The sequence below is a fragment of the Balaenoptera acutorostrata genome, chromosome 3 (assembly GCF_949987535.1).
Source record: "Balaenoptera acutorostrata chromosome 3, mBalAcu1.1, whole genome shotgun sequence".
NCBI lineage: Eukaryota > Metazoa > Chordata > Mammalia > Artiodactyla > Balaenopteridae > Balaenoptera > Balaenoptera acutorostrata.
Genome location: NC_080066.1, coordinates 30,253,387 through 30,279,232, shown reverse-complemented (window position 1 = coordinate 30,279,232; position 25,846 = coordinate 30,253,387). Strand labels below are relative to the sequence as shown.

General features: G+C 42.2%; 1 protein-coding gene across 5 annotated transcripts in view; it reads right to left on the bottom strand.

Moving 5' to 3' along the window:
* DIP2C (disco interacting protein 2 homolog C) overlaps window positions 1-25,846 on the bottom strand; it is a 378,709-nt gene that overhangs the window by 17,304 nt on the left and 335,559 nt on the right. For 3 of the 5 annotated variants that reach the window (XM_057542779.1, XM_057542781.1, XM_057542784.1), the window contains 4 exons: window positions 20,417-20,585; window positions 17,847-18,017; window positions 4,697-4,726; window positions 3,252-3,313 (listed from right to left, as the gene is read on the bottom strand). In XM_057542779.1, the coding sequence (XP_057398762.1) occupies window positions 3,252-3,313; window positions 4,697-4,726; window positions 17,847-18,017; window positions 20,417-20,585 (432 nt within the window). The remainder of the gene's footprint in view (window positions 1-3,251; window positions 3,314-4,696; window positions 4,727-17,846; window positions 18,018-20,416; window positions 20,586-25,846) is intronic. The other 2 variants (XM_057542780.1, XM_057542782.1) reach the window with 1 other exon arrangement.

Here is a 25,846-nt window from a genome sequence, read left to right as displayed (position 1 = left end):
CTCCACTTGAAAATATCCACAGAGCAAAGAGAAAACCACCCCTTACAGGAGGAGACAGAGATGTGTCTTTTGAAAGAGCTGGGAGCTACACACACAGAGGCAGCACACACGGGAGGGCGAGCGACTCACAGAAATACAGGAAACTCAGGAGGAGACCTTCCCAGGCTGGCACCACGGGGAGGGGAGGCTCTCTCCCCCCCGGGACTGCGCCTGCCCACACACCGTAACCCAGTGGCTCTGGAGAGGCGCCACAGTCAGGAAACCACAGCACCTTCCCCACAGGAGGGCTGGCAGCGCCACAGCTGCTGTCAGGAGCCGGTCACTTCAGAACCACGGACAAGAGCCCAGCGTGGGCACGTCCTGACAGAGCAGGTCAAGAGGACGGGGGGTGCCGGACTGCCCAGCGGCCAGCCCAGACACACAGGAAGAGGAGCTGACAGGGCCCAGCGGCGTGCACTGGGCGGCCAGGACGAAGTGTGCATGGTGTACCTGCATCCGGGGTGGCCCTGGGCCCAGTCTCCCATGTTCCTGGGCAGCAGGGGGAGGACAGTGCCTTACAGGAAGGGACACGGTAATTACTCCTTAACGTAAGACACCTATTTGGGTTTCTGCCCCCTTCAGAAGAAGGGGCCCAGCAGGAGAGAGCGGCGATGAGCCTGGGCGTGCAGCAGGACCTCAGCCTGGAGGAGCTGGGTGTGGCAGCACCAAGCCAGCCCGGGGAGCAAGGCTCCCTGCTGTGACTGCGAGAGGGTGCCTCCAGGGACAGAAACCAGCAGAAAACCCCGTTCAAGGGCAGGACTTTGCTTTGGTTTCTTAAGTCAAACCCTGATGAAGACGAGGAAGGGACAAGTCCCGTGCACGTGCTTCTGGTGTCTGACAGCCCCTCAGCTCCCAGACATGCCTGTCCTCTGACGCAGGACAGAGCTGAGAATGTGAAATGCGAGCCTGGAGAGCGCTACAGGGACAGAGGCGGGTACGACTCTGAGGCTTTCGCATGAGGCCTGGACAGGGCGGGTGTGGGATCCCTCTGACACTGAGCAATGTTAGCCTGAATTGTGAAGGTCAATGACATTCCTGACAGTGTCACTAACGTATGACTGCACAGCAATTTCCAGTTCACAAAGCACTTTTACTTCTGTTTTGAATGACCAAGTCAGGAAATGTATGTATAAGAGATTATTTTACAGATTAGGACAAAAGTGTCACTTAAAAGGATACAGACTTCCCAAGGTCAAAAGATTAGGAAAAGAAACTCCTACTATGACTCAGGTCTCCTGGCTCTTTCTAGAACAGTGAAATCCATCTGATACTGGACTTATATTACTTTACCATGATACATTGTACGGGTTCCAATTTCACTTTTCCTAAATCACAACTTTTCTCAATAGGAAGATTTGCCACACTGAAGATAGTTAAGAAGGTAGGTCACAAAGCTGCTAGAAAGGAGTTTCTAGATTTCTTTCCTTTTCCAGGAAAGAAAACTCCCTGAACCCCACTCCCAACCATCCCTGGTACTCCAGGAGATTTGTAACACACAATGGGACCAACTGTCCTTTCCTGATTACTATTCTTGTGAATAAGTCCATTTGAGACTGTAACCTACCCTCTCAGGCCCCAAAGATCAGCAGTTTTTATCTAAATGGTCTTACAAATTTGACCTTCATGTGTTTTGAGGGTCAGGTCACAGACAGAACTGCATAAATATTACTCAAACGGCGATTCTTTGACGAGCTGTTGTTCACCTTTTGAAGTTATAAATTTTTTTTTCAAATAATTTTTATAGGGAGTAAAGTAGATTTCTTTTTAAAGCCCAGAAGTTGTATTTGGAAATGTATGCCCCTGAAACACAGTTACTTAATCTCTTCCGAGCTAAGTGTCTGCATTTTGAAAATGTTCTGGATGGAGCTCTGCTCTAGTGGGCCGGTATGCTCTCGGTGGGCCAGTGGTTCTCTCTGCCACCAGATGGGCTGTATCCTGTGATTCCCTGTGCATAGCAGGGTCTAAAATGAGGGCTACAGGGGCCGGGAAGCACCTCTAAGTGTGATGTGTTCAGGTGAATGCAGCGTTTCTTAGTCTCGGCACTGCTGCCATTCTGGTCATCTGCTGCGCGGCAGGAGTCTGTCCTGTGCACTGTAGGATGTTCAGCTGCATCCCTGGCCTCCGCCCCCCCACATGCCAGCAGTACCACTCCCCAGATTATGCTAATCAGACACGGCAACATGGCAACTCGTCCGCTGGGGGCACAAGCACCCGGCTGGGAACCCCTGGTGTGAGTGGGGGTGGGTATTCCCCAGGATACCTGAGCCTGCTTGGCACACCCGGCCCCTTCTCAGCCCCTGCAGCTCTGCCCCCGACACACTCGCTCACACACGGGACTCAGTATCATGGAAGAACACGCTCAGCCAGGCCAGGCTGGGGGCTCCTGGTTTCCCACCCACAACTTTCACTCTGCTCTCCCAGGTGTTGTGAGCACAATGCACACGTCAGTAGGCACCACGTGAGGACACGCAGATGGCAGCACAGTATCTGGCCCTCACAACACGTCCACAAGCACCTCTAGTAATTTACAAAAGGACACCTTCTACTCGAGTTCACGCTTACTATTAGCACGTCATAGAAACATCAATGAATGGGCATCTCCACAACTACCCCAAAGAAGTGACCTAATCAATGGGGAAGTCTACAGGAAAATGACAGAATTCTCTCTTCCCCCTCAGGCACGTCAGGAGGGACCCCTTTGGGAGCAGAAGTTCTGCTAAAGATTCCTCATCTTGTCTCCACCTTCCCTCCCTCAAGGTGAACTCACAAGCGCTCACCAGCAACACCCCCTTTCGTTCTTGCTCAAGGCTGCTTAGGAAGCTGCACAGAAAGGTCACCTGACTTATATTTTAGTTTTTCGTGGAAATGCCTTGACACAAATTTTCAATTCATGTAAAGAAATGTGGGCAGAGTGTTGGTATTTTATCAGGTGCAAAATGGTGCCTGACTAGAGTGTTCAAGTAAAGGACCAAGTCTTCTGGGCAGACTGTGAGAAAAAGCAACTCTGGTTGCAACGGCTCTGGGCCAACCGTTGTCATTTGTGTCTGAAAACAAGAATTTGATTGCTCCACTGGGTACCTCACGCAGTAAATGTGGAGAGTTGTGAAAGCTCGCTCAATGAACCACCTTGTTTGGAGCAGATGACTCTGCACTCCTCCTCCTTCTAGAAGGAACCCTGCACGCCAGGCACCGAGAAGACAAAATCACAATACCTGTCGTGTCTCAGAGCTCTCATGTCCACGTAGACGGTGGTTGGATCGGGCCCCGAGGTCCCCTGCAAGCAAGGACACAGTGAGGTTAACACGAGTTTGCCTTGGAGGAGCTGGGTCTGTGCTTCCTACTGGCTAGGGAGCATTTCTCTGGCAAAGTCTGAACAAAACCCAAAAGCACTAAAACCACACCTCTCAACTGATAACCCAACTCCGAAAGGAACATCTTATTAAGATAATACTGGACTTTCACACAGCTTGACTGTCAATCACATTTATGAAAATTAGGAAGAAAAGGGGCATCTTGCCAAATAAAAGAAGGCAGAAACTACAGAGGCAGCATTTGGCAAAAGCAGGTCGCCAAGGATGTGAAGCATCATGTGCTGAGAGGTTTTCACCACATGCATCCCAAAAGGTGTATTTGTAGAGCTCAAGATACTGAAGCAGAACACATGACATGAGCTGACAGATTAAGGAAGAAGAGATAAAAGATAATGACCTTGTTCCTTCTAGTTCTACTTGTGCCTTGGTTTTCCTCCAATGCGGGAGGCCATTTTTGCCCAAGACATAAGTCAGGGAGGTTGTGTGTTTACCACTGGTCATCTGGGCAGCACCCTGTGTTCTGAACTCTTTACTTAACACAGGGTCCAGAAACCTTATCTTGGCATCTTAAATCTCTTCAAAATATATGCTGAGTTGACTTCTGAACAGTGATCTCTGCTCATGTAAGAGCAATGGCATTAAAGCTACATTACAAACCAAAATTCTACATACATTTCTTGGGAAAGTAATGCAATACCTTGGGTAGAACAAGACAGAACCTAAGAAAAATCTGCCAAAAAATAAGGGAGACTCTCAGAATTTATTTGAAGAACTACATTAAAATTCTTCACAAGAGAATCTTAATCTTATACCAAAGGCACATTTAAATATAAGAGAAAGATAAAAATAAAGACACCTTTGTTGTACCATCTGGACCCCCCGATAATCCTCCCCACAGAGAAAGCACATGCAATCAGCCTGGAGGAGGAGCTGCACTGCCGTGTGGCCACGGCGCCCTCGCTGATCTGTGACTGCCTGGGGGAGCCGTGCTACAGACCAGCGCTGAGTGGAGAAGCGGTTTGTGGTCTGAGTAATGCAAAGCACATAACCATAAGAGGCCAATTAAAAACAAACAAATCAGAAAACAGGTCACTAGAAATGGAAAATGAAATAAAACGGAGATGACCCCAAACTGATGGTATAAACGGAGGCACAGCGTTTGTCACAAACGCGAGACATCTGACAAGATCTGAGAAGTGACACCACGCTGGCCGTCAGCCCTCCTTGACCACGGGTCTAGAAGCCCAGCCCATCTCTGCACTCAACTCCTAGTCTGCCCACTGTTGGGAGCTGACGAGACGGTGGTGGTTAGCAGGCACTGGTGTGGATGAGCGGGAAATCCCTACCTTCTCGGCCAGCTTCCACAGCCGGTGGGGCTACAGCAGCAGGAGGTGGGAGCAGAGGAGAGGTGAGGACACCAGACCAACAGACACCGAAAATCCAGGACACACACAGACACATAAACAAACAACCCAACAATAAAAGTGGGATGAAGAAGAGAGAGGGGTGGGGAGGAAAATGCAAAAAGCAGGGAACAAAGTAAAAAGAAGATCAAAAACAATGTCAAATATGGAAGTCGTTAAAATCAATCACTGTACCATTAAAGGTTAAAAAAAATCTAAAAAGATGTCCACATATCCACAGAGCAACAGAGGAGAGTAACAGATGACTAGCCATGGGCAGGTGGACCTGAGTAATTGCTTTTAAAATGTAATGGTCAGTGGGTTTTGATTTTATGGTACCTTTCTCTAGTTTCTTTTCTTTTCTGAGAAAGTGGGGAGTATGAATTTTATTGGCCAAATTTGTCAAGTGTTCCTCATTGAAATAGTTTCAAGTTTCTTACTACAACAATGAAGGGGAGCCTGGAAGTTTGTGGATCTAAAATCAGGGTGTCTAGCCCTACTCACAAGATTAGGACAAGAAAAGAGGTCAGAGTACGAGTGAAGCATGAATCAAACCTTGGGCTCCTAGGTGGTCTAGCTCAGTGGTGTGGGGAGGGATCCCCCAGTGAGCACCCTGATTCACCCTCAGCTCTGTCCTCAGAGACGCTGCCTCCATTTCCCTCTTGTCTTCCACGGTTTTGGTGCCCACCTCTGCCCCTGTTAAAGCATCTATACCCACGGGGGAAAGACTCCAGAAAGCAACGTGGGCAAACTACTCTGATGTTGTGTGTTCCCCGGCTGACCTGGTGTCTTTCCCAAACACTCTTAGAAAACTAGAACAGGGCCGAGTTCTCCCTTGGGTGCGGTCCTGACCCCGTCATCACAATCACTAGGTGGGCTCCAGAGACAACAGCAGCAGCAACAAAGAAGGAGCTCTTCACTTGGTTTCCTGAGGCTGCAATTTGTGAATAAAGAAGGCCAGACTGAAAAACTATCATCACTCAACTTGGAGGCAAGTCTATTAAAAAAAAAAAAAAAAAGCAATGGTTCCAGATTTAAAAATTATGATTCCATCCTTCTCTCTGAGACTTCCTTCACTGTGGTAACCATGGCTACTGCTCTCAGCATCTCTATGTTTGCAAAACTGAGGCAGGACTCAAGGAAAGAGAACAGGGCCAGGAAAGGTGTGTGCACCTGGAAGGCACACACGACTTTCACTGGGTCTCTTCAAGCTGAATGCAATAATTTAAATAATTTCTCTCATGATTCTTTGAATCCCAAACATTAATTGGAACAAAACTAAGTCCATGTTCTCTCTCTACATTATTCTAATTCACAATTTTTAAAAATAATGACTCAAAGTCGTACCTCAGAAAAAAAATACACGTGACTGGGAACGAGTTGCCTATCTTGTAAATGTGTGGAGGAGATAACATCTGGAGCAAAATTGGTATACTGACTAATGAGGGAGACTGAACAAAGAGTTAATGTACAGGTGTTTCCAAGTTTCAAAAACCCTAAGGTAAAAAACTCTGAGATTTCAAGATAAATAGTAGGGAGTGTATATTTAACAAAATCTTCACTTTGCCACAGAGTGCAGGCTGGAGTTCCTTTAACTAAGGAGTATGCTCCCAAGTATTTAAAGATAACGGAATACTTCCAGAAGGGACCAGCAGGAAAGCAAAGCTATCTATTCCAACCAAAGTTTATCAGAAATGAAGACGAAACATGTTTGAAATTGCAAGTTATATTAATCAGAAAAGAGGATTAACTTTAATGTTCAGTTGTATAATAAAAAGTTACATATGGACATACAGTAAAAAATCATTTTTTCTTATTGTCATAAAAGCGTATCAGTTAGGTATTAAGCACTTATTGAACAAATGAGTTATATTTAAATCTCAGCTGTAGATATACAGACTCACATCCCAAACACAGCACAGCCAATTCAACACAGTACTTATCTGAACACCTCAGCTGAGTGGTCCTTTTCTATTCAGCAACTCACATACTATAGCATTAGTACAATCTAGTATTAGCACATAACTCCTTAAGCCTAAGTAGCAAATTCTAAGTAGAAACGTGATATAAAGACACAGTTCCAGAGTACTGACATTGGGCATATCTACTGTGCTGGTGTTTGAGGAGTTGAGGGAGTTTCCCATAACTGGGGGCACAGGAGGCAGCTCTGCAGGACTGGATTCCAGCAGGGTATGGGCACAGCAAAGTGGTTCATCAGTGGGCTCTTCCTCCCTGAACTTTAAGCAGTGTTTCTGCCTGCATGACCCCAAGCCACATTCTTTGGTCCTCCTAGCAGATCTGTGTATTAATAATGATCTTTTCACTATTTTAACTGAGATTTCAGCTTTCTTTTGATAAGCACTAGTATGGTGCAACTTTTCCATGCTTATACCTTTCATCTATTTGCGTCTTTATTTTTAAACCATGTTTGTTTTAGGCTATATATAATTGGGTCTTGCTTTTTAAAAATCCAACCTCATGATCTCTGCATCTTAAATGAAGCAGTAGAGGATTTATATTTATTAGATTATTGATGTGATTATGTTTAAATCTATTTTTTGTTGTTTATAATTCATCCCATCTATCCCCCCCACCTTTTCTCTGCCTTCTTTTATAGATCCATTCTCTCTCCTCTGTTGGCTTATTAGCTACAACTCTTTGTTTTTCTAATTTTAGTGGTTACTTCATGGCTTATAGCATACATCTTTAATTTTCCAGTCTACCTTCAAGCGATATTATACCAATTCACACGTTGGGAGAACCTTATGATAGTATACTTCCATTTTTCTTTCCCAAACTCTGGGCAGTTGCTGTCATCAGTTGACTTTTACACATGATATAAACCCTACAATATATTACAAGTTTTGTAAAGGCAGTCAATTACCTTCTAAAGAGACTTAATAAGAAAAAAATCTTATATGTTTACCTACGCACTTGCCATTTCCAGCATTATTCATTCTTTTGTATAGACCCAGATTTCAAACTGGTATCGTTTCCCTTCTGCCTAAAGGATTTCCTTTAATATTTCTTGCTCTGTGGGCCTGCTAGTAGTTGATTCTCAGCTTTTTGTATGGCTAAAAAAAAGTTTGCTCTTGAAAGATATTTCCATTGACTACTATGAAATTCTAGGTTGACAGTATTTTTCTTTCAGTATTTAAAAGCTGTTTTCCACTGTCTCTTTGCTTACATTTCTGATGAGAAGTCTGATGTCATTCTCATCACTGTTCCTCTGTAAATTGATTTTTTTCATCTGTCTGCTTTTAAGATTTTCCCTGTATCACTGGTTTTGGGCAATTTAGTTAAGCAGTTTCCCTCATGTTACATTAGAGCAGTGGGGTTTGTGGGTTTATAGTTCCATCAAATTTGATATATTTCTTCATGTATTTTTTTCTAGACCGCACTCTTCTTTTTCCTCTTCCATGGGAACTCCTATTATATGTATACTAAGTCCCTTGAAGTTTCCCCAGATTTCACTGATGCACTTTCCATTAAAAAATATTTTTTTCATGTTTCATTTTGGAAAGTTTCTATCTGTTCAAGTTCACTAATCTTTTCTTCTGCCATTGATTCCATCCAGTGTATTTTTCATCTCACATATTATAGTTTACATTTCTAGAAGTTCAATTTGAGGTGTTTTTTTTTTTAACTTTCCATGTCTTTTCTTAACTTTCTGAATATGTGGAACACAGTTAAACTTACTTTTAGTGTCCTTGTCTATAAATTCAACATCTGTGTCAGTATGGTTCAGTTTTGATTGACTAATATTTCTCCTCATTGTGGATCTGTACCTGCTTCTTGGTATGCTTGGTAATATTTTTTTTTTTTGCTGCACTGCGTGGCATATGGGATATTAGTTCACCGACCAGGGATCGAACCCATGCCCCCTGCTGTGGAAGCGCTGAGTCTTAACCACTGGACCGCCAGGGAAGTCCCTGGCTGGTAATTTTTTATAGGATGTCAATCAAACACTGTAAATTTGACCTTGCTGGTCACTCATCCCACTGTGTTCTGGCTTCCCTCGTATCTGATGAGAGTTCAGCATCATTTTTATTATTGTCCCTCTTACATAATACATCTTTATTTTGTAGCTGCTTTAAGATTGTCTCTGCTGTTGGCTTTCAGCACTTTGGTGACGATGTGTGTAGGTGTGTTTTTTCAAGCTACTGTGCTTGGCGTTCACTGAGATTCTTGAATCTGTGTGTTGATATCTCTCATCAGTTTTGGCCACTGTGTCTTTAAATTGTTCTTCTGTCCCATTTTCTCTCACTCCCTCCTTCTGGGACTCCTATTACATGCATGTTAGACAACCTGCTATTCCACAGATCTCAGAGACTATCCCATTTTATTTTCACTCCTGTTCCTCTTGTGTTTCAGTTTGGATAATTTCTATTGACTGGATTTCAAGTTCACTCACTGACCCTTTCCCTGCTGCAGTCTGCTATTAAACCATGAGGAATTTTTATTTTTCACACTGTGGTTTTCATTTCTAGCATTTCCATTTGGCTCTTTTTTGTGGTTTCTTTCTGTGATATTCCTCATCTCTCCAGGCAAGGTGTATACCTTTCCGACTAGATTAACATATTCATCATAGCTATTTTAAAGTCTCTGATAAATCCAACATGTCTATTCTACTGACTCTATTGACCATGTCCTTTCATGGCCATGTATCCTATTTTCTTTCTTCGTTGCATGTCTTTTAGATTTTGATTGTAAAGCAAACACTGTGTTTAAAAGCACAGTGGAGACTGAAGTAAAAACATTTACCCCCAGAAAAGGGCACACTCTCTCCTGTCAGCCCACTAGTTTGTGTGTCTGAGTGAGCCTGGTCTGGGATTTGTGGCAACATTAGATTTCATTCATGCTGGCTTCCCATGCCTGTGAGCAAGATCAGGACTTTGGATCTGAGCACTAATAAGACTCTGGATACCTCTTTATGCTTTATAGCCTAGAGGCTTGCTTTCCAAACTGTGGGAGATCTCTTTCTGCTTCACAGCTTGGCTGCCAGCTTTCTGCATGACTGGCTGCTTCTCTTTCCTCTCCATTCTGCTGCCCAACCCCTAGCCTTTGGAAGGCAAAATCTGCACTTGGTGAAGGCCCTGGGGGCCTGTGAGAGATGTGCTTGGCCTCCCTGTCCCACCTCTGTCTTTGGAGTGCAAGGGTGGTGCACCAGATGATCTGAGGCTCTCTAGAGAGGGGCTCTCAGCTTTTCTGCTCTCCTTCCAGCCCTCAGGACCTCTGCTTTCCACTCACTGAGGAAATTTTTTCACTTCCAGGGCTCCTCCTCAGACTTCAGAGACTGTTGCTTTGACTCACCAGAGGCCCACAGAACCGCAGCTGGATTCTCTCAGCTCCTGCTCTGTTCCTGGCTTTCACATACTGCCATCTGGAGTAGGTGAGGTCTGTGGGCAGTTGGTGGGGGGTATGCAGAATGACTGGGCTGGGGGGTCCCTGGGATTCTCATCCTCTTGCCAAGCTACTTACTGCTGTTAATGTTCTCAAAAAAGTTTGGCTGGTTCCTGCTCCCCTGTAAGGGGTGAAAACAATTGTAGGTCTCTTCTCTCTGAAAGATTTAGTTCATTTAGATTTCTCTGAATCTTGGCTCTCTGCTGAATTTTAAAAACTATGATTTTGTGTATTAGCCAGATGGTTTCAATAGTTAGGGTTGGAACAACAGTCTCTTGTGACTTATACATCCTAATCAAAAAATGGAAGTCCAGCAGGGAACTATAGATATATTCAGTATCTAAGGGAAAAAAAGGGAAGTCCAGAATCCTTTTTAATGAATGTATTTTTTTGCTAAAATTGTGGTTAGTATTAAGCACATTGATTGATTTAGAAACTGGTATCAGGAGTGGCTGTCAGGGAAATAGGGATCTGAAATTGATTAGTTGGTTTGGTAAAAGCCAAAGGGCAGAGAAAATCCAGCTCATCTGCCAGGCTGGACTCTGCAGATGTTCATGCCATGCCCTGGCAAAATGGGTAATTAAACCACTTTCACAAGGGTCAGCAAACCCCTGTTTTTGCAAAGTTTTCCAGGAACACAGCCTCACCCATTCATTTAAACATTATCTGTTTCTGCCTTGAGCTACAGAGCTGAAGGTCCCTGAGAAGAGACCACAGACTGCAGGCCCAGCTCTTCACTCTCTGGCCTGTCAAGAAAAAGTGCCCCAAAGGCTTGTCTTGGGGACCGTTGATCCACAGAACGTGAAAACATAGTGAGACAACCCAAACCAGAGGGAACATCTGATTGAGAAGCTTGTGGGTTCAACATCACAGTCTACTAGGACCCCGAACTCCTCATGTGGTTATTTCTGAAGCCCCTGAATGTTCAGATGGAGAGACGTGCTTGGCTATGGCAGTTCCAGCACTGATTCTCTATTCCATGCGGTGCCCCCGTGCCCAGCACACATCAGACATCTGTGGTGGTGAACTTGACAATCGAGTCTATGGCTTACAGAGGATCAGTGACGGAAGGGCCACCAGCTGGAAACCCTGGGCCTGGCCACAGTTGTCTCTTCTGGACAGAGGAAGGATATGGTATTGGTTGCAAGAGTGAAAACTGCATTGTGGTGGGGTTTTGTGGGGGAGGGGTGATGGGTAAGAACGGGATGAACGTAGCCTTTGGTCACTCCTTTTTTGGTCATCAGGCATCAGAACTCTTTCTGTATTTGGGGAAGTCCTCCACTTTTGGAACCTGGTTGGATACAAAGCCTCTGTCCCTTTGTAGTAACTAAAAACATCTGCCACTCTCCTGCTCAGCTTTCCTGGAAGCCAGCCTGTGGATGACCAGCCTGCCAGGTAGCTGCCTCTATTCACAGCAAGAGGAAGCACAAATGTTCTTGCCCTTGGCGGCGGACGCGTCTGCGACACCACCCAGCAACCTTTTAAGTTACCAAAGAAGGTTTCTGCTGCCTACAAATTAGAACCCTGACTGATATATGGGTAATTGAGAATACAGGTCCCATGACCTCAAATGTTAATTTTCATTATCTGGGACAACATACATCAGCAGGAGAGGATGTGGAAGTTCTGTGGCTGTGACAAATTCCCTGGAGCATGGGAAAACCCCAGAGGCGCCTCACGTATGTTCACTTCCCTTGTCTAAAAGCAATGTTGGGAGAAAATGAATTGGGGGCTCAAATGAATGAGTCTTATTATAACTATTAATTTTATCTTGAGAATTACTTAAGATCTACGTCACCCTGAGCCTTCCACTTTTTTTTTCTTTTCAACAATCAATGACTCTACTTCTCATCATCAGGGTGGCTGTATTTCTCTTTCATTGTGTGAGTTTCAAGATTTAAGGTTTAAGACCTTAAGGTTTCAAGATTTAAGACCATAACTGTTAATACTGATTTAATTCCACACAGCTATTTATAATAAAGCTTTCCTCAGATAAATTAATCGTTATTTTTCTATATAATAAAGATCAAAGTTTCTGTTTAAAGTGGCTTAAAAGTTTTTTCCTAATAAAACAAAAATTGAGATTTCTTTTGGAAAGCAGAAGACCTCATTTTCCCCTCCCTTCTTCAGCTGGTGAGGAGGATGCTAATTTTTGTTACCATGAACTAAATTTCTAAATCTAATACATCCAAAGACCTTTCAAGCTTATACTTTTGAAAAGAGTAATTGTGGATGAAGCACAACATCTCTTTTGATGCAGGTTAATATACAAGTGGCACTTCCTAACAGAACTAAGGAAATTTATGTTAAAGCCAATCTCACAAGTCGTAATTTGATCTTTCTAATGCCCACTTTTGTCATAAGTTCAATAAATCAAAAGTGCTTTAAAGTCATTTTTACAGATAAATATTCTGGGAAATGTCATTCCTAAGTATAACAAATGGCTCATACTTCTAAATTTCTTTCTTCTGCAGAGTCTAAAATACTCTGCAGAAATCAGAGTCATGTAAAACCAGAGTCATCCACACTGAATTTTATGAGTCCATTCTTTTGCCATTGAACTACGTCAAAAGGACAATTGCAAAATAATTAATGTGTCAATTCCTGCCTCAAAATGACAAATGGGTAAACAAGTCACTTGGTTTCTAAGATACAGAAGCCGAAACAACAGCATCACAGAAATTATGACTGTCTCAATTTTCTGTTATTCTACTTTTGTGATTGCCTCATATGTAAATTTTTTAAATTGCTCATTTGCGTACTTGACAATGATGTATTTGTCAATTTTCATGATTTTCTCTCATATTACAAGAAACTAGGGTTTCACGTCACAGCCCATGAAAGCAGGCATTGCGGAGTCCCTTTGTGGTGGCCCTGACTCTGTTCCTAGTACACACCCCACCCCACCCCCCCGCCTCCCCAACCCCTGGTGACAACAGACTGAAGAACAGCATCTAGCACACAGATGCACGTCTTCTGAGCTGCTTGATTTAGGTCACATGGAAATAGGCGGTCTGATTTAAAATGTTCCAGGAAAGCAGTCAAAAACTGAAGGCAGGATATCCTGCCTGTATATAGTTCAATTTTGTAAACAGTTTACAAGGCTGTTATTTCACTTGGATAATAAACCACAACATGGAATTGGCACCTGACAAAATTGCAAAATGTGAGATTTCTTTAACATGTTGCTCTGTTTAGATGACACAGTCAGTAGGAATGCCAGTTCTGTTTCCGGCAACTGTTTTTATTTCCCTGCTTTGTCAGGAAAGCTCACTTAACTTCTCTGAGCCTCAGTTTCTCTCCTCTTAAAACGAAACAACCGAGCTTGCTCTCTGTGAGTTGTAGGAAGCTCTAGCCAGATGCTGCCTGGAATTGAATGGTGTGACACATTTGTGAGAGAATTTTTTTTTTTTTTTTTTTCTTTTTTGGGCATGAATGTCTTTTTTCTGAAGGTGCAGGTCCTGGACCTACTGTTTGAGATGAAAATGCTGCTGGAAGCTTGAAGAGCAGCAAACCTTTGATTTTCATTTCACTTCATTTCATTTCATGATAACTTACAAATGATGCTGTGAGTTTTTACCTGATGAAGATTCACATGAGTTCATTTCAGAGAAATTTCAGGACTGCTATGTACTTACTTCCTTCAGGAGGCTTGAGGCTAACAAAAAACACGCTGAATTTCTCAAATGTGAAGCATATTTGCAGTCAGAGGAGTCGACACCCAGTACTTTCACAAAATTCAGTCTCAGGAAGTGACTGTGTGACTATGTGAGTCGTGTACTGGGTTCTCTAAGACAGTTTTTCACAGAGCAGAGGGATGCAAGTTGTTTATGTACATAATTGTGAACTATGGCAGACAGCATTAAGTGGGAGGGATGACCTGCCATGGGAATTCAGAGGAAGGAAAGTATTCCTAGCTGGAGGAATTGAAACGTGACACCTGGAAAGAGAAGCAGGCTTCTGCCACATGAAGGAGGTGGAAGCCCATTTCAGGCAGAGAACAGCCTGAGTCACGGCATCAGGAAGTAAAAGCATGAAAGACTCTACGGTAGAGAATGTCATTTAGCATAAAATTGTACAAAGGGGAGAGAGATGCTCGGGCTGGATCGGTCGGTGTGCCACTGATGAAGTAAACACAAGCCCTGATTTATCTCACATAAGTTCAGAACCTCGTGCATCAGATGCGTCTCATTCTGCAGTCACAGCACCCTGCCCGCTGCACAGCCCAGCCTCCCCAAGGCCAGGGGGCACTTCTGGAAGGGGACCCACGGACGCTAAAATTGTGGTCCCCAGCGAGCGCAGCTTGTAAACCCCACATGGCTCGGTTGAGGCTCCATTCCTCGTCTGGACAGCGTCCTTCGCGTCCCTACCCACGTACCTCGTGGAGGTGGAGACCTGCCCTCCTCCTGCAGGGCTGCCCTCTACCTGAGCACTCGGGGTCCAGTCGAGGGCCCTGAGGAAGGACGACAGGCGATCCAGCTGAGAAAACATGTCCTCAAACAACAACGAATCCACTGAAAACAAATACGCCCACTCACTGATTTCACATATGTTGGTAATCCTCGTGTTCCATAAGGAGAATGGTGTAAACTTCTCAATGTCTTTAAACGTTTAGGACGGGTTTGGAATTTAGGAACTATCTTAGCCTTTTTTTGATTTTTTTTACATCAAGGGAGTAATGGTGCTTATCTCTGGGTATGACTTATGAATGTTATTTATTTATTGGCTAGTCTGTATTTTCTGATTTTGTTTCCTAAAATAAATATTCTTTTGTAAAAATAATCTATAAAAAATTCATAACTTTTCAGGCTGTTTTCCTTATTTCTTTGTCTAAACATTCTTAAAAATTCAGTTTTAGTATATTTAACATCTTTATTAGGCATTTATTATGTGTCAGGCCCTGGAGAAACACAATGGGAACAAGAGACATGGGACTTCTGCCCTCAGACCTCAAGCTATGCCTGCTCTGTTTGCTTGGGACCATAATCACATATTTTTTAATTTCTGCAAAAATTAATAGAAAACAAACATTTCCACTGAGCAGCCCTGCCTCAAGGCTTCTGCACTTGATGCTGCCTTTGCCCAAATTTTTGTACGTTCACCTCAGAGGGCACTTTGCTGAAATGTCACCTCATAGAGAGGCCTTTCTTGGCTACCCCTCCTAAAATTGCCTCCTGTGTGTCTCCTTTACCTTCTTACTTTATCTTTACTAAGAATAGTTTACTCACTTACTGAAAAAATCATCTGTGTTTACTGTCCATCTGGTTCCATGAGGGCCAGAACCGTGTCTTGCACTTATCTGAGTAAACTCTGACTTAGGCTGACCAGAGCTACTCACAGGATGGAGTGTTGCCGAGAGACACCATGTGTGCGGTTACGGGGTTCTGCTCGCAGCCTGCTGGGTCCTGCCTCCCCAACGCCAGAAAACTCCGTAATCCCGACGCACACCTGGCCCCGGGGTTGGCAAGGATAGATAGTCTGCATTCCTTAGTATGATACACTTAATTTATTTGATTTATCTCTACTATCAGACACATTGATATTTTCAGCTATTTTCTAATACTGACCATTCAGAAAAAGAAAAACTAACTGAAAATTAGTTGAGAGTAAAGCACCCAAGTAGAAAAACTTAAAATGTACAAAAACACTTAAAGATGCTGTCAACATTCCAGAACAGCACCATGACCTGTGACTGGGGATGTCAGCTCTGATGTGGGCATCATACTGACGGAACTGTTTTCTAGAAAAAGAATATTTATTCTTTTTATTAGGAGTATAGAACTTAATTTATTCAACATTCTTAAAACACACATTTATTAAATATTTACAAAGCACCAGGTACGGTTCTAAGTGCTAAGGACACAGGAATGATGGAGCTCGTATTTTAGGCCACAGAGGTGGTGAACACCTGTGTGCCAACTTCATTCTCGGCTTCTAACCCTTATTTTCTGTCACCTCTATCTTTTCGATTATTTTTAGTGTATTTTACTTTCCCTACTTAATCTATTGCTTCCCTATAAAACTTCTTAAAACATTTTGGATCAAGTAGATGGAAATAAATGAAAAATAAAGAGGTAAATAACCGTAAGTGCTCTATTTCTAGTATCTACAAAGTTTTAATTCTGTATAACAAAGTGTAGTAGAACTTGCTTTGTTGCCTGTATGAAGTGGACAAGTGCTAAGTGATATTATGTTAATATGGGATCTATTCTATGCCCTTCTCCCTTCATCTGCCAACATTCTGAGAGAGAGAGACAGAAGAAGAAATACTGTGGCCAAGAGCCTGTCTCTCATGGATCCCTGATTTTTTCCCCACTACTTGCAGGAGAAGGGAAGCATTACATCATCCTATGGCTGAATTTATTTAAGAAGTGGATTTCTGTATTTCTCATTTCTCCTCATGGAACAGATGGCTAGAAACATTTAAGCAGAACAGATCAAGGTGAATAGGAAAAGAAAACTTCAATATTTAAAGAACTAGTTTGGCAAGATAAATCCAATTCTTCAGATTACCTGTTAGAAAAGGGAATTAATTTCAATCACAGAACAAGGTTCAACTGACTCTTGAGAGGACCCTGGTAGTTATAAATTTTTAAAAATGGAGCTAATTCAAAGAGAAGGAAGACAGAGGCAAAGGAACGCCAATGAAAATCAGAACAGCTTCCTGTAGCTAATTTTTCTGAAGCGAGCTCAGCAGACTGGTCACATGGGGAGAGCCCTTCCTCTCCAAAGTCCACGCTGAGTCCAGATACTGGGAGCACTGGCCGGGAGACAGCTGACCAGGAGCTTCCCTGAGATCTCCCAAGGGGAACCGTAAGCAGCATCTCTGGGTTGTAAATGGGAGAGACAGTGGGTGGGCAGGGAGGGGAGATCAGGAGCCAGCTTGTGTCCTCTGTCCTCCACTCCAGCACCTGCTGTGAGCAAAATTCTTGTCCTTTTAATATGTTCCAGGAACAAAGCCTGCAGCTGAGCCCTGGGCTGGCTTGTTTTGGATGAGGCTGCCCAAAGGGCACTGGGAACAGATTCCCATACGACTTTCCTTTCCTTCATGGACTAGATCTCATGTTAAGAGTTCAGAGACGGAAAGGAATAGTGAAGATGGTCTGAAGTGGGCTAATGAAGAGAAAGAAAGAAAACAAGCATTTTTTTTTGCCACATACAATGCAAGGCTATCTTACGAGGGCAGCCTCACTTACAGCTCTGCCTTAGAAATGCAGCCAAAAGTATATACTTCAATGTCATCACAGCCGCAAATTCATGAATCTGCTTCATGTCCTGGAATTCTTCCTACAGAAATTACTGTCTGCATACAAGAGACTAAGTACTTCAAGAGACAGGATTTCTTGCCACAATGAAACATTTGTTTAGTATCTCATCTTTAAAGAGCCTGACTTCACAGGTCTTGACAAACTGCTACTCATGTTACAAAACTTAAAATGTCCCAGGACAGAATAAGCCTGTGAATGCTAGTTATGAATAATGGTTACTGACAAATGCAGACTATAATTAAAAACAAAACAAAACAAACAAAAAAAAAGTGTATACCAACCACATGCATTTGACTGAAAGATACCTTCTAAATGTGGGTAAGCATCAGCAGGGGAAATGGTGTTGAGCAGTGTGGTGCTGTACGCCTGTCTTTAAAAGTCACTCTCTGACTCACTCACTTACTGGCATCAAGGAAACTCACCTGCAAGCAAATCGCCAGGTTCACTCTACAGCCAAACGAGGTGCTAACAGCCCGTGGATGGAGGCCCAGGTCTTTAAACAGTTTTGAGAATGACTGGGTGAGTGCTATTCGGGGCCGTTCTTCTGCCACCACTACACAGGTCCGCACGCGGGACAAGTCCAGTCCTCGTGCCTAGAAATAATGACAGCAGTAGGAGGTCAGCCTTGCCAGTGTTAGGGGTGTGACCTGCAGCTCCTTACCCAGATCTGTACAACAACAGAAACTCCACACACATATTCATTCATTAATGTGTCTGCGCCATTAACCAAAATGGTGTAGAACATATGTGTAAATAAAAAAACGTCCATATCGGTAATCAAGGATGCCATTACAAACATATTTTAAATAATTCAAGAAGCATAATGAGGAGAAAAGTTGAAGAAAAACAAGGTGTGGATAAAATAATTAAAGGACAGCGTTTGGGGAAGAACAGAAGCACTCGTATACACTCCTGCCAGCATGGATACACAGGAACATCCATCAGAGAGAAATGAGAAACCTGCTTTTAATATAGGAATGGAAAATGAAAACATCTGGGCAGCTTCTTAAACACAGCTCTCTTTTCATGTCCTGAGACGTAAAAGGTCCCAGATAAACTGTCACAAGGAAGCACAGCTCAGTTCTGCCCAAATCCCATCAAGTGAACGAAATGGCAACACCCCGGGCAGGAAATGAAGTGCCTTAAAAGCACAACACTCCCAAGTGGAGCCGAGGAAGAGCAAAACGCGCAACGGGAGTGGCAGTGAAACAGGAAGCGAGGGAGCGACAGGGTCTCCATCCCCACACGGGACAGTTGCCAGGGCCATCAGCGTCCTGGAGAGCTGACAAGGGCACCTGAGCTGAGGAGGGACACGAGTCAAGATAACGACAATCTTCCAAACGTGCACTTACACAGGGAAAATTAAGTCCGGGTAGCACGAATGACCCTCGACACATGCATGTTTTGGGAGGCAATGTACCCTGGGCTTTTTTTTTTTTTTTTTAAGAATATTTTGATGACTCCAATTTTTTTTTTTTATAGTTACTTTATTTATTTATTTATTTATTTTTTTGACTGTGTTGGGTCTTCGGTTCGTGCGAGGGCTTTCTCTAGTTGCGGCAAGTGGGGGCCACTCTTCATCGCGGTGCGGGGACCGCTCTTCATCGCGGTGCGCGGGCCTTTCACTATCGCGGCCCCTCCCGTTGCGGGGCACAGGCTCCAGACGCGCAGGCTCAGCAGTTGTGGCTCACGGGCCAAGTCGCTCCGCGGCATGTGGGATCTTCCCAGACCAGGGCTCGAACCCGTGTCCCCTGCATTAGCAGGCAGACTCTCAACCGCTGCGCCACCAGGGAAGCCCTACCCTGGGCTTTGAGATGGTGCTCCTGGAGCCACAGATTCAAAATTTGGCTTCAAAGCTTACTAAATGTAAGAACTTGGAGAAGGTGCTTAATTTCTCTGTAACCTAAGTTTCCTCATCTTTAAAATGGAGACAATCATGGATCTATTTCAGAGAACTATTGAAAACGTTAAATTAATCAATATGTAAAGTGCTTAGAAATCACTTATTATTTCATTTGGTTATTTATAAATGCACCTATAGGTAAAGTTCATGAAACGTACTCAATCATTGTATAGCATAATACAGGTGGACATGAATAATAATTATGTTTTATGAATGTCCTTTCCTGTATAAACATATAACTTCAAGTAATATTTATTTATGTAGCTTAATATCAGAATTATCTTGCATTTTGCTTTCTTGTTCAAGCTTAATGCACTAGGTCTGCATAGGAAAACAAAATTCAGAAGAGAGAAGTATATTGCTTTACTAATGGCAAGTGTATAGATAATTTGTATGTGTACATACATACACACAAATATAATCTGTGTATATAACTATATACACACACTCACACATATCTGAGCATATAAACAGTGAATAGTTGGAATATTAACCAAAATAGGTCATATGATTATTCTCTCCTAGTTACTTGAATAAGGACTACATAATTTACTATGAAAATATGTCTATCAAAAAGTCCTTGGCTTAAATGAAGGGAAATGTTGTTATTGTCACATAGTGGTAATTGAATATTAAAAAATAAAACCAAGCCACTGTTCACTGGATTGTAAAAATGAATTTTGGTTAGGACCCAGATCTACCAATCAGGGTCCTCAAGGAAAACGAAATGAGTGGCTAAATTTAGACATATGACTCGAACCCCAGCATTGGAATAAAACTAACTGCACTCAAGAACTGAATCCACCAACAAATCAAAAGGCAATTCAGAACCCTCCAAGTAGCCCTAACAGAATTAAAGACATCAATAACATACACTCTGACCTCTAACTCTGGCAGTGGGAAAATATCCATGTTATAAAACAAGGTTTTCACGTGAAAACAACTTCGTCAACCTCAGGTGACAGCAGACCGTATGTCGGCTTTTCTGAAGGATCATTTAGCCTCACCACACCTACTCCACACCCTCTGACACTGGTGCTTTCCCAGGACGCTGGCAAGTGTCCCCCAGGCACTCTGAGGGCTGCTTACCTTGAGGGATTCTGTCTGCGAGCCCAGCCCCTTGGTACACAGTTCCATCACTGAGTAGGAGCAAAATGTATCCCGGACTTTGTACTGACTCACGGCAAGCAGCCACAAGGCAGGGTTGGTCTCCAGCTCTGCAGGCGGGATGAGGATGGACTGGTGCCCGGAATACACGCTGCACAGAGAGATGGGAGGGTTCAGTGAGGATGGAGAAGGGGGGACCAGCCAGCCTCTGAGAAACACCTACTGTCCATTTGCAAGAGGGGACAGTCACACCAACTCTACTCTCCGGTATTTGTAAATATAAAACAAAAGCGTGTTTACAAAAACATTCTGAAAAATACAAAAGAACTATGGGATTATGATCTGCAGTTACTGCCATTTTGAGCACTCACTGAAAGATCTCAAAGCTCTGATGCTGTTAGGTTTTTCTCAAAACTGCTATATTCACAGAATGGACTCTCACAGTGGGAAACACAGGACTGAATTTTGGTAAAAAGGTCTGGAAGTTCCGAACAGGAGTTAGCAAACTAGATGCTGCCTGGTTTTGTAAATAAAGTTTTATTGGGACATGGCCCTCAGTCCTTGCAGTACCATCTGCAGTGGCTTTCACACCAACGGGCAGAGCTGAGAGTTGCGACAGAGACCATGGAGCCTGAATATTTACTAAACAGCCACTTGAGGAAAAGCGTGTCCAACCCTGGTTCAGAAAACTGACATCCAGAGTAAATATAAGGAAACTAAGACAATTAGAAGAATTAGGATTATAATTTTATTTCAGAATGATCCAATAAAATTACCAAACAGAACTAAGGAAAATACAATCATTCTCTAATTTTACCTTTACGTTAGAGAGCACAGGGAGAGAAACAAGAAGCTACATATTTTGTTTCACCATTAATTAATGGGGCAAGTGTGATTTTAAAATAATGAAGTATGTGCCAAACTACATTTTCAATGGTATTAATTTTGTTTGGTTTATGGCTACAAATCAACATTATTAGATATCATATGCTATAACAGAACATTCTTGATAAACTACCTTCTAAGGTTTAAGTAGAAGAGATTTTCTTTTTTTTTTAAATTGAAGTATAGTTGATTTACAATGTTGTGTTAGTTTCAGGTGTACAGCACAATGATTCAGTTATACACACATATATATATATTATATATTCTTTTTCAGATTATTTTCCCTTATAGGTTATTACAAAATATTGAGTATAGCTCCCTGTGCTATACGGTAGGTCCTTCCTTGTTGGCTATCTATTTTATATATATAGTAGTGTGTATATGTTAATCCCTCTCCCCACCACTTTCCCCTTTGGTAACCATAAATTTGTTTTCTATGTCTGTGGGTCTATTTCTTGTTTGTAAATAAGTTCATTTGTATCTTTTTTTTTTTTTTTAGATTCCACATGTAAGTGATACCATATGGTATTTGTTTCTCCCTGGCTTACTTCACTTAGTATGATAATCTCTAGGTCCATCCATGTTGCTGCAAATGGCATCATTTCATTCTTTTTTTATAGCTGAGTAATATTCCATTGTATATATATACCACATCTTCTTTATCCATTCATCTGTCGATGGACATTTAGGTTGCTTCCATGTCTTTGTAAATTTTCATGCTACTGTAAATAGTGCTGCAATGAACACTGGGGTGCATGCATCTTTTAAAATTAAGAGTTTTCGCCAGATAGATGTCCAGGAGTGGGATTGCAGGATCATGCAGTAATTCTATTTTTAGTTTTTTAAGGAACCTCCACACTGTTTTCCATAGTGGCTGCACCAATTTACATTCCCATCAACAGTGTAGGAGGGTTCCTTTTTCTCCACACCCTCTCCAGCATTTATTATTTGTAGACTTTTTGATGATGGCCATTCTGACTGGTAATGAAGTGATACCTCATTGCAGTTTTGGTTTGCATTTCTCTAATAATTAGTAAAGTTGAGCATCTTTGCATGTGCCTGTTGGCCATCTGTATGTTTTCTCTGGAGAAATGTCTTCCTAGATCTTCTGCCCATTTTTAGATTGGGTTGTTTGTTTTTTTGATATTGAGCTACATGCACTGTTTGTATATTTTGGAGATTAATCCTTTGTTGGCTGCATCATTTGCAAGTATTTTCTCGCAGTCCGTAGGTTGTCTTTTTGTTTTGTTTATGATTTCCTTTGCTGTGCCAAAGCTTAAATTTAATTAAGTCCCGTTCATTTATTTTTATTTCCATTACTCTAGGAGATGGATCCAAAAAGATATTGCTGAGATTTATGTCAGTGTTCTGCCTATGTTTTCCTCTAGGAGTTTTATAGTATCCAGTTTACATTTAGGTCTTTAATCCACTTTATTTTTGTGTATGGTGTTAAAGAATGTTCTAATTTCATCCTTTTACATGTAGCTGTCAAGTTTTCCCAGCACCACTTACTTTTTAAAAATTTATTTATTTTATTTTTGGCTGCGTTGGGTCTTCGTTGCTGCGTGCGGGCTTTCTCTAGTTGTGGTGAGCGGGGGCTACTCTTCGTTGTGGTGCACGGGCTTCTCATTGCGGTGGCTTCTCTTGTTGCAGAGCATAGGCTCTAAGCACACGGGTTTTGGTAGCTGTGACATGCAGCTTCAGTAGTTGTGGCTCACGGGATCTAGAGTGCAGACTCAGTAGTTGTGGTGCACGGGCTTAGTTGCTCCACACCATGTGGGATCTTCCCGGACCAGGGCTTGAACCCGTGTCCCCTGCATTGGCAGGCAGATTCTTAACCACTGTGCCACCAGGGAAGCCCCCCAGCACCACTTATTGAAGAGACTGTCTTTTCTCCATTGTTATTCTTGCCTCCTTTGTTGTAGATTAATTAACCATAGGTGCATGGGTTTATCGCTGGACTTTCTATCTTGTTCCACTGATCCATATTTCTGTTTTTGTGCCAGAACCATACTGTTCTGATGACTGTAGCTTTGTAGTATAGTCTGAGGTCAGGAGGCCTGATTCCTCTGGCTCCATTCTACTTTCTCAAGATAGCTTTGACTATTTGGGGTCTTTTGTGTTTCCATACAAATTAAAAATTTTTTTGTTCTAGTTCTGTGAAAAATGCCATTGGTAATTTGATAGGGATTGCACTGAATCTGTAGATTGTCTTGGGTAGTATAGTCATTTTAACAATATTGATTCTTCCCATCCAAGAACATGGTATATCTTTCCATCTATTTGTGTCCTCTTCAATTTCTTTCATCAGTATCTTACAGTTTTCAGAGTATAGGTTTTCTGCCTCCTTAGGTAGGTTTATTCCTAATATCTTATTCTCTTTGATGTGGTGGTAAATGGGGCTGTTTCCTTAATTTCTCTTTCTGCTCTTCTGTTGTTAATGTATAGAAATGCAACAAATTTCTCTATTAGTTTTGTATCCTGCCAATTTACTGAATTAATTGACGAGCTCTAGTAGTAGCAAACCGAATCCAACAACATATTAAAAGGATCATACACCACGATCAAGTGAAATTTATCCCAGGGATGCAAGGATTTTTCAATATTTGCAAGTCAGTGTGGTATACCACATTAACAAATTGAAGAATAAAAACCATATGATCATCTCAATAGATGCCAAAAAAGCTTTTCATAAAATTCAACATCTATTTATGAGAAAAACTCTCCAGAAAGTGGGCATGGAGGAAACATACCTCAATATAATAAAGGCCATATATGACAAACCCACAGCTAACATACTCAACAGTGAAGAGCTGAAAGCATTTCCTCTAAGATCACAAACAAGGCAAGGATGCCCACTCTCACCACTTTTATTCAACACAGTTTTGGAAATCCTAGTCACAGCAATCAGAAAAGAAAAAGAAATAAAAGGAATCCAAATTGGAGAAGAAGAAGTAAAACTGTCACTGTTTGCAGATGACATGATACTATACAGAGAAATTCCTAAAGATGCTACCAAATGGATTTTTTTGGTCTTAGTTTTAAAAGTCTTATTGTGGTAAAATATGCATAAGATTTACCATTCAGCCATTTAAAAATGACACTCCAGTGGCATTAATTAAGTTTACAATGTTGTGCAACCATTACTGCTATTTATGTCCAAAATTTTTCACCATCCCAAACAGAAGCTCTGTACCTAACCCATCACCACTTCTACCTCCCAGGGCCTGGTAACCTCTAACCTACTTTCTGTTTCTGAATGGCCTATTCCAGATATTTCGTTTAAGTGAAATCACACAGTATTTGTCCTCTTCTCCCTGGATTATTTCACTTAGCATATTGCCTTCAACATTCTTCCATGTTGTAGCATGTGTCTTCAAGGCTGAATAACATCCCACTGTTATGGATGGACCACATTTTATTTGTTCATTCATCCATCGATGGATGCTTGGGTGGTTTCTACCTTTTGGCTACTGTGAATAATGCTGCTATGAATAGCATGTGCAAGTATCTGTTTAAGTCCCTGTTTTCAATTCTTTTGGGTATGTACCCCAAAGTGGAATTGCTAGACCACATGGTAATTCTCTGTTTAATTTTCCAAGGAACTGCCAAACTGTTTCCCAAAGGCTGCACAATTTTACATTCCTACCAGCAAGGTACGAAGATTCCAGTTTCTCCAAATTCTCCCCAATACTTGTTATTTTCCTTTTTTTTTTTTTAGTATAGTCATCCCAGTGGGTGTGAAGTGGTACCTCATGGTGGTTTTGACTTGCCTTTCCCTAATGACTCATGATGTTGAGCACCTTTTCATGTGCTTATTGGCCATTTGTATGTTTTCTTTGGAGGAACGCCTAATCAAGTCCTTTGTCCGTTTTAAAAATGCAATTGGCTTTCATTATATCACTGATTGAGGAATCTTAAGCCCTCTGTCTGTTGAAAACAAAGATTCAAAAGTTGGAAAGTTACCCAATGGTGAGTAGTTCATCATTAGAGCTGTATTCACACACACACACAATGTTTTACGATACGGCATTGTAATGCTGCACTGGTTTTTCTTTTGTGTTATTACTTGAAGTTAATGCGTAAGCCAGGAACGTTAATTAATCTGATCTCCTCTGAAGGAATATCAGAATAAGTAAAAGAAGACATTGCCACTTTATTTCAACAATTCTATGCCAGTCAGGATTCATTGCACAGGCTGTATTAAATCTACTCAAGCATCTCAGAGCACACTCAAATGCCACAGTTATTGTAGAACAACAGAAGTTTCATTTAAACCAATGTCTCCTTTTAAAGGACAGTGCTTCTTCAAGGGAGGAGTAAATAATGAGCTCAGAGGAAACACCCCCGTGAGCTGAAGGCCCTCTGAGGTTCCACCCACCTTCCCTAGACCACCCTGGGGATCCCAGCTGAGCAAGTGAAAATCATAAGCAAGAACTTTAAAAAGAAGGTTCTTAGACTAAGTCTGTCATGTACAAATAACTGACATGCTCTTTGGACGTATTAGAATAAGCACCATTTAAAGAG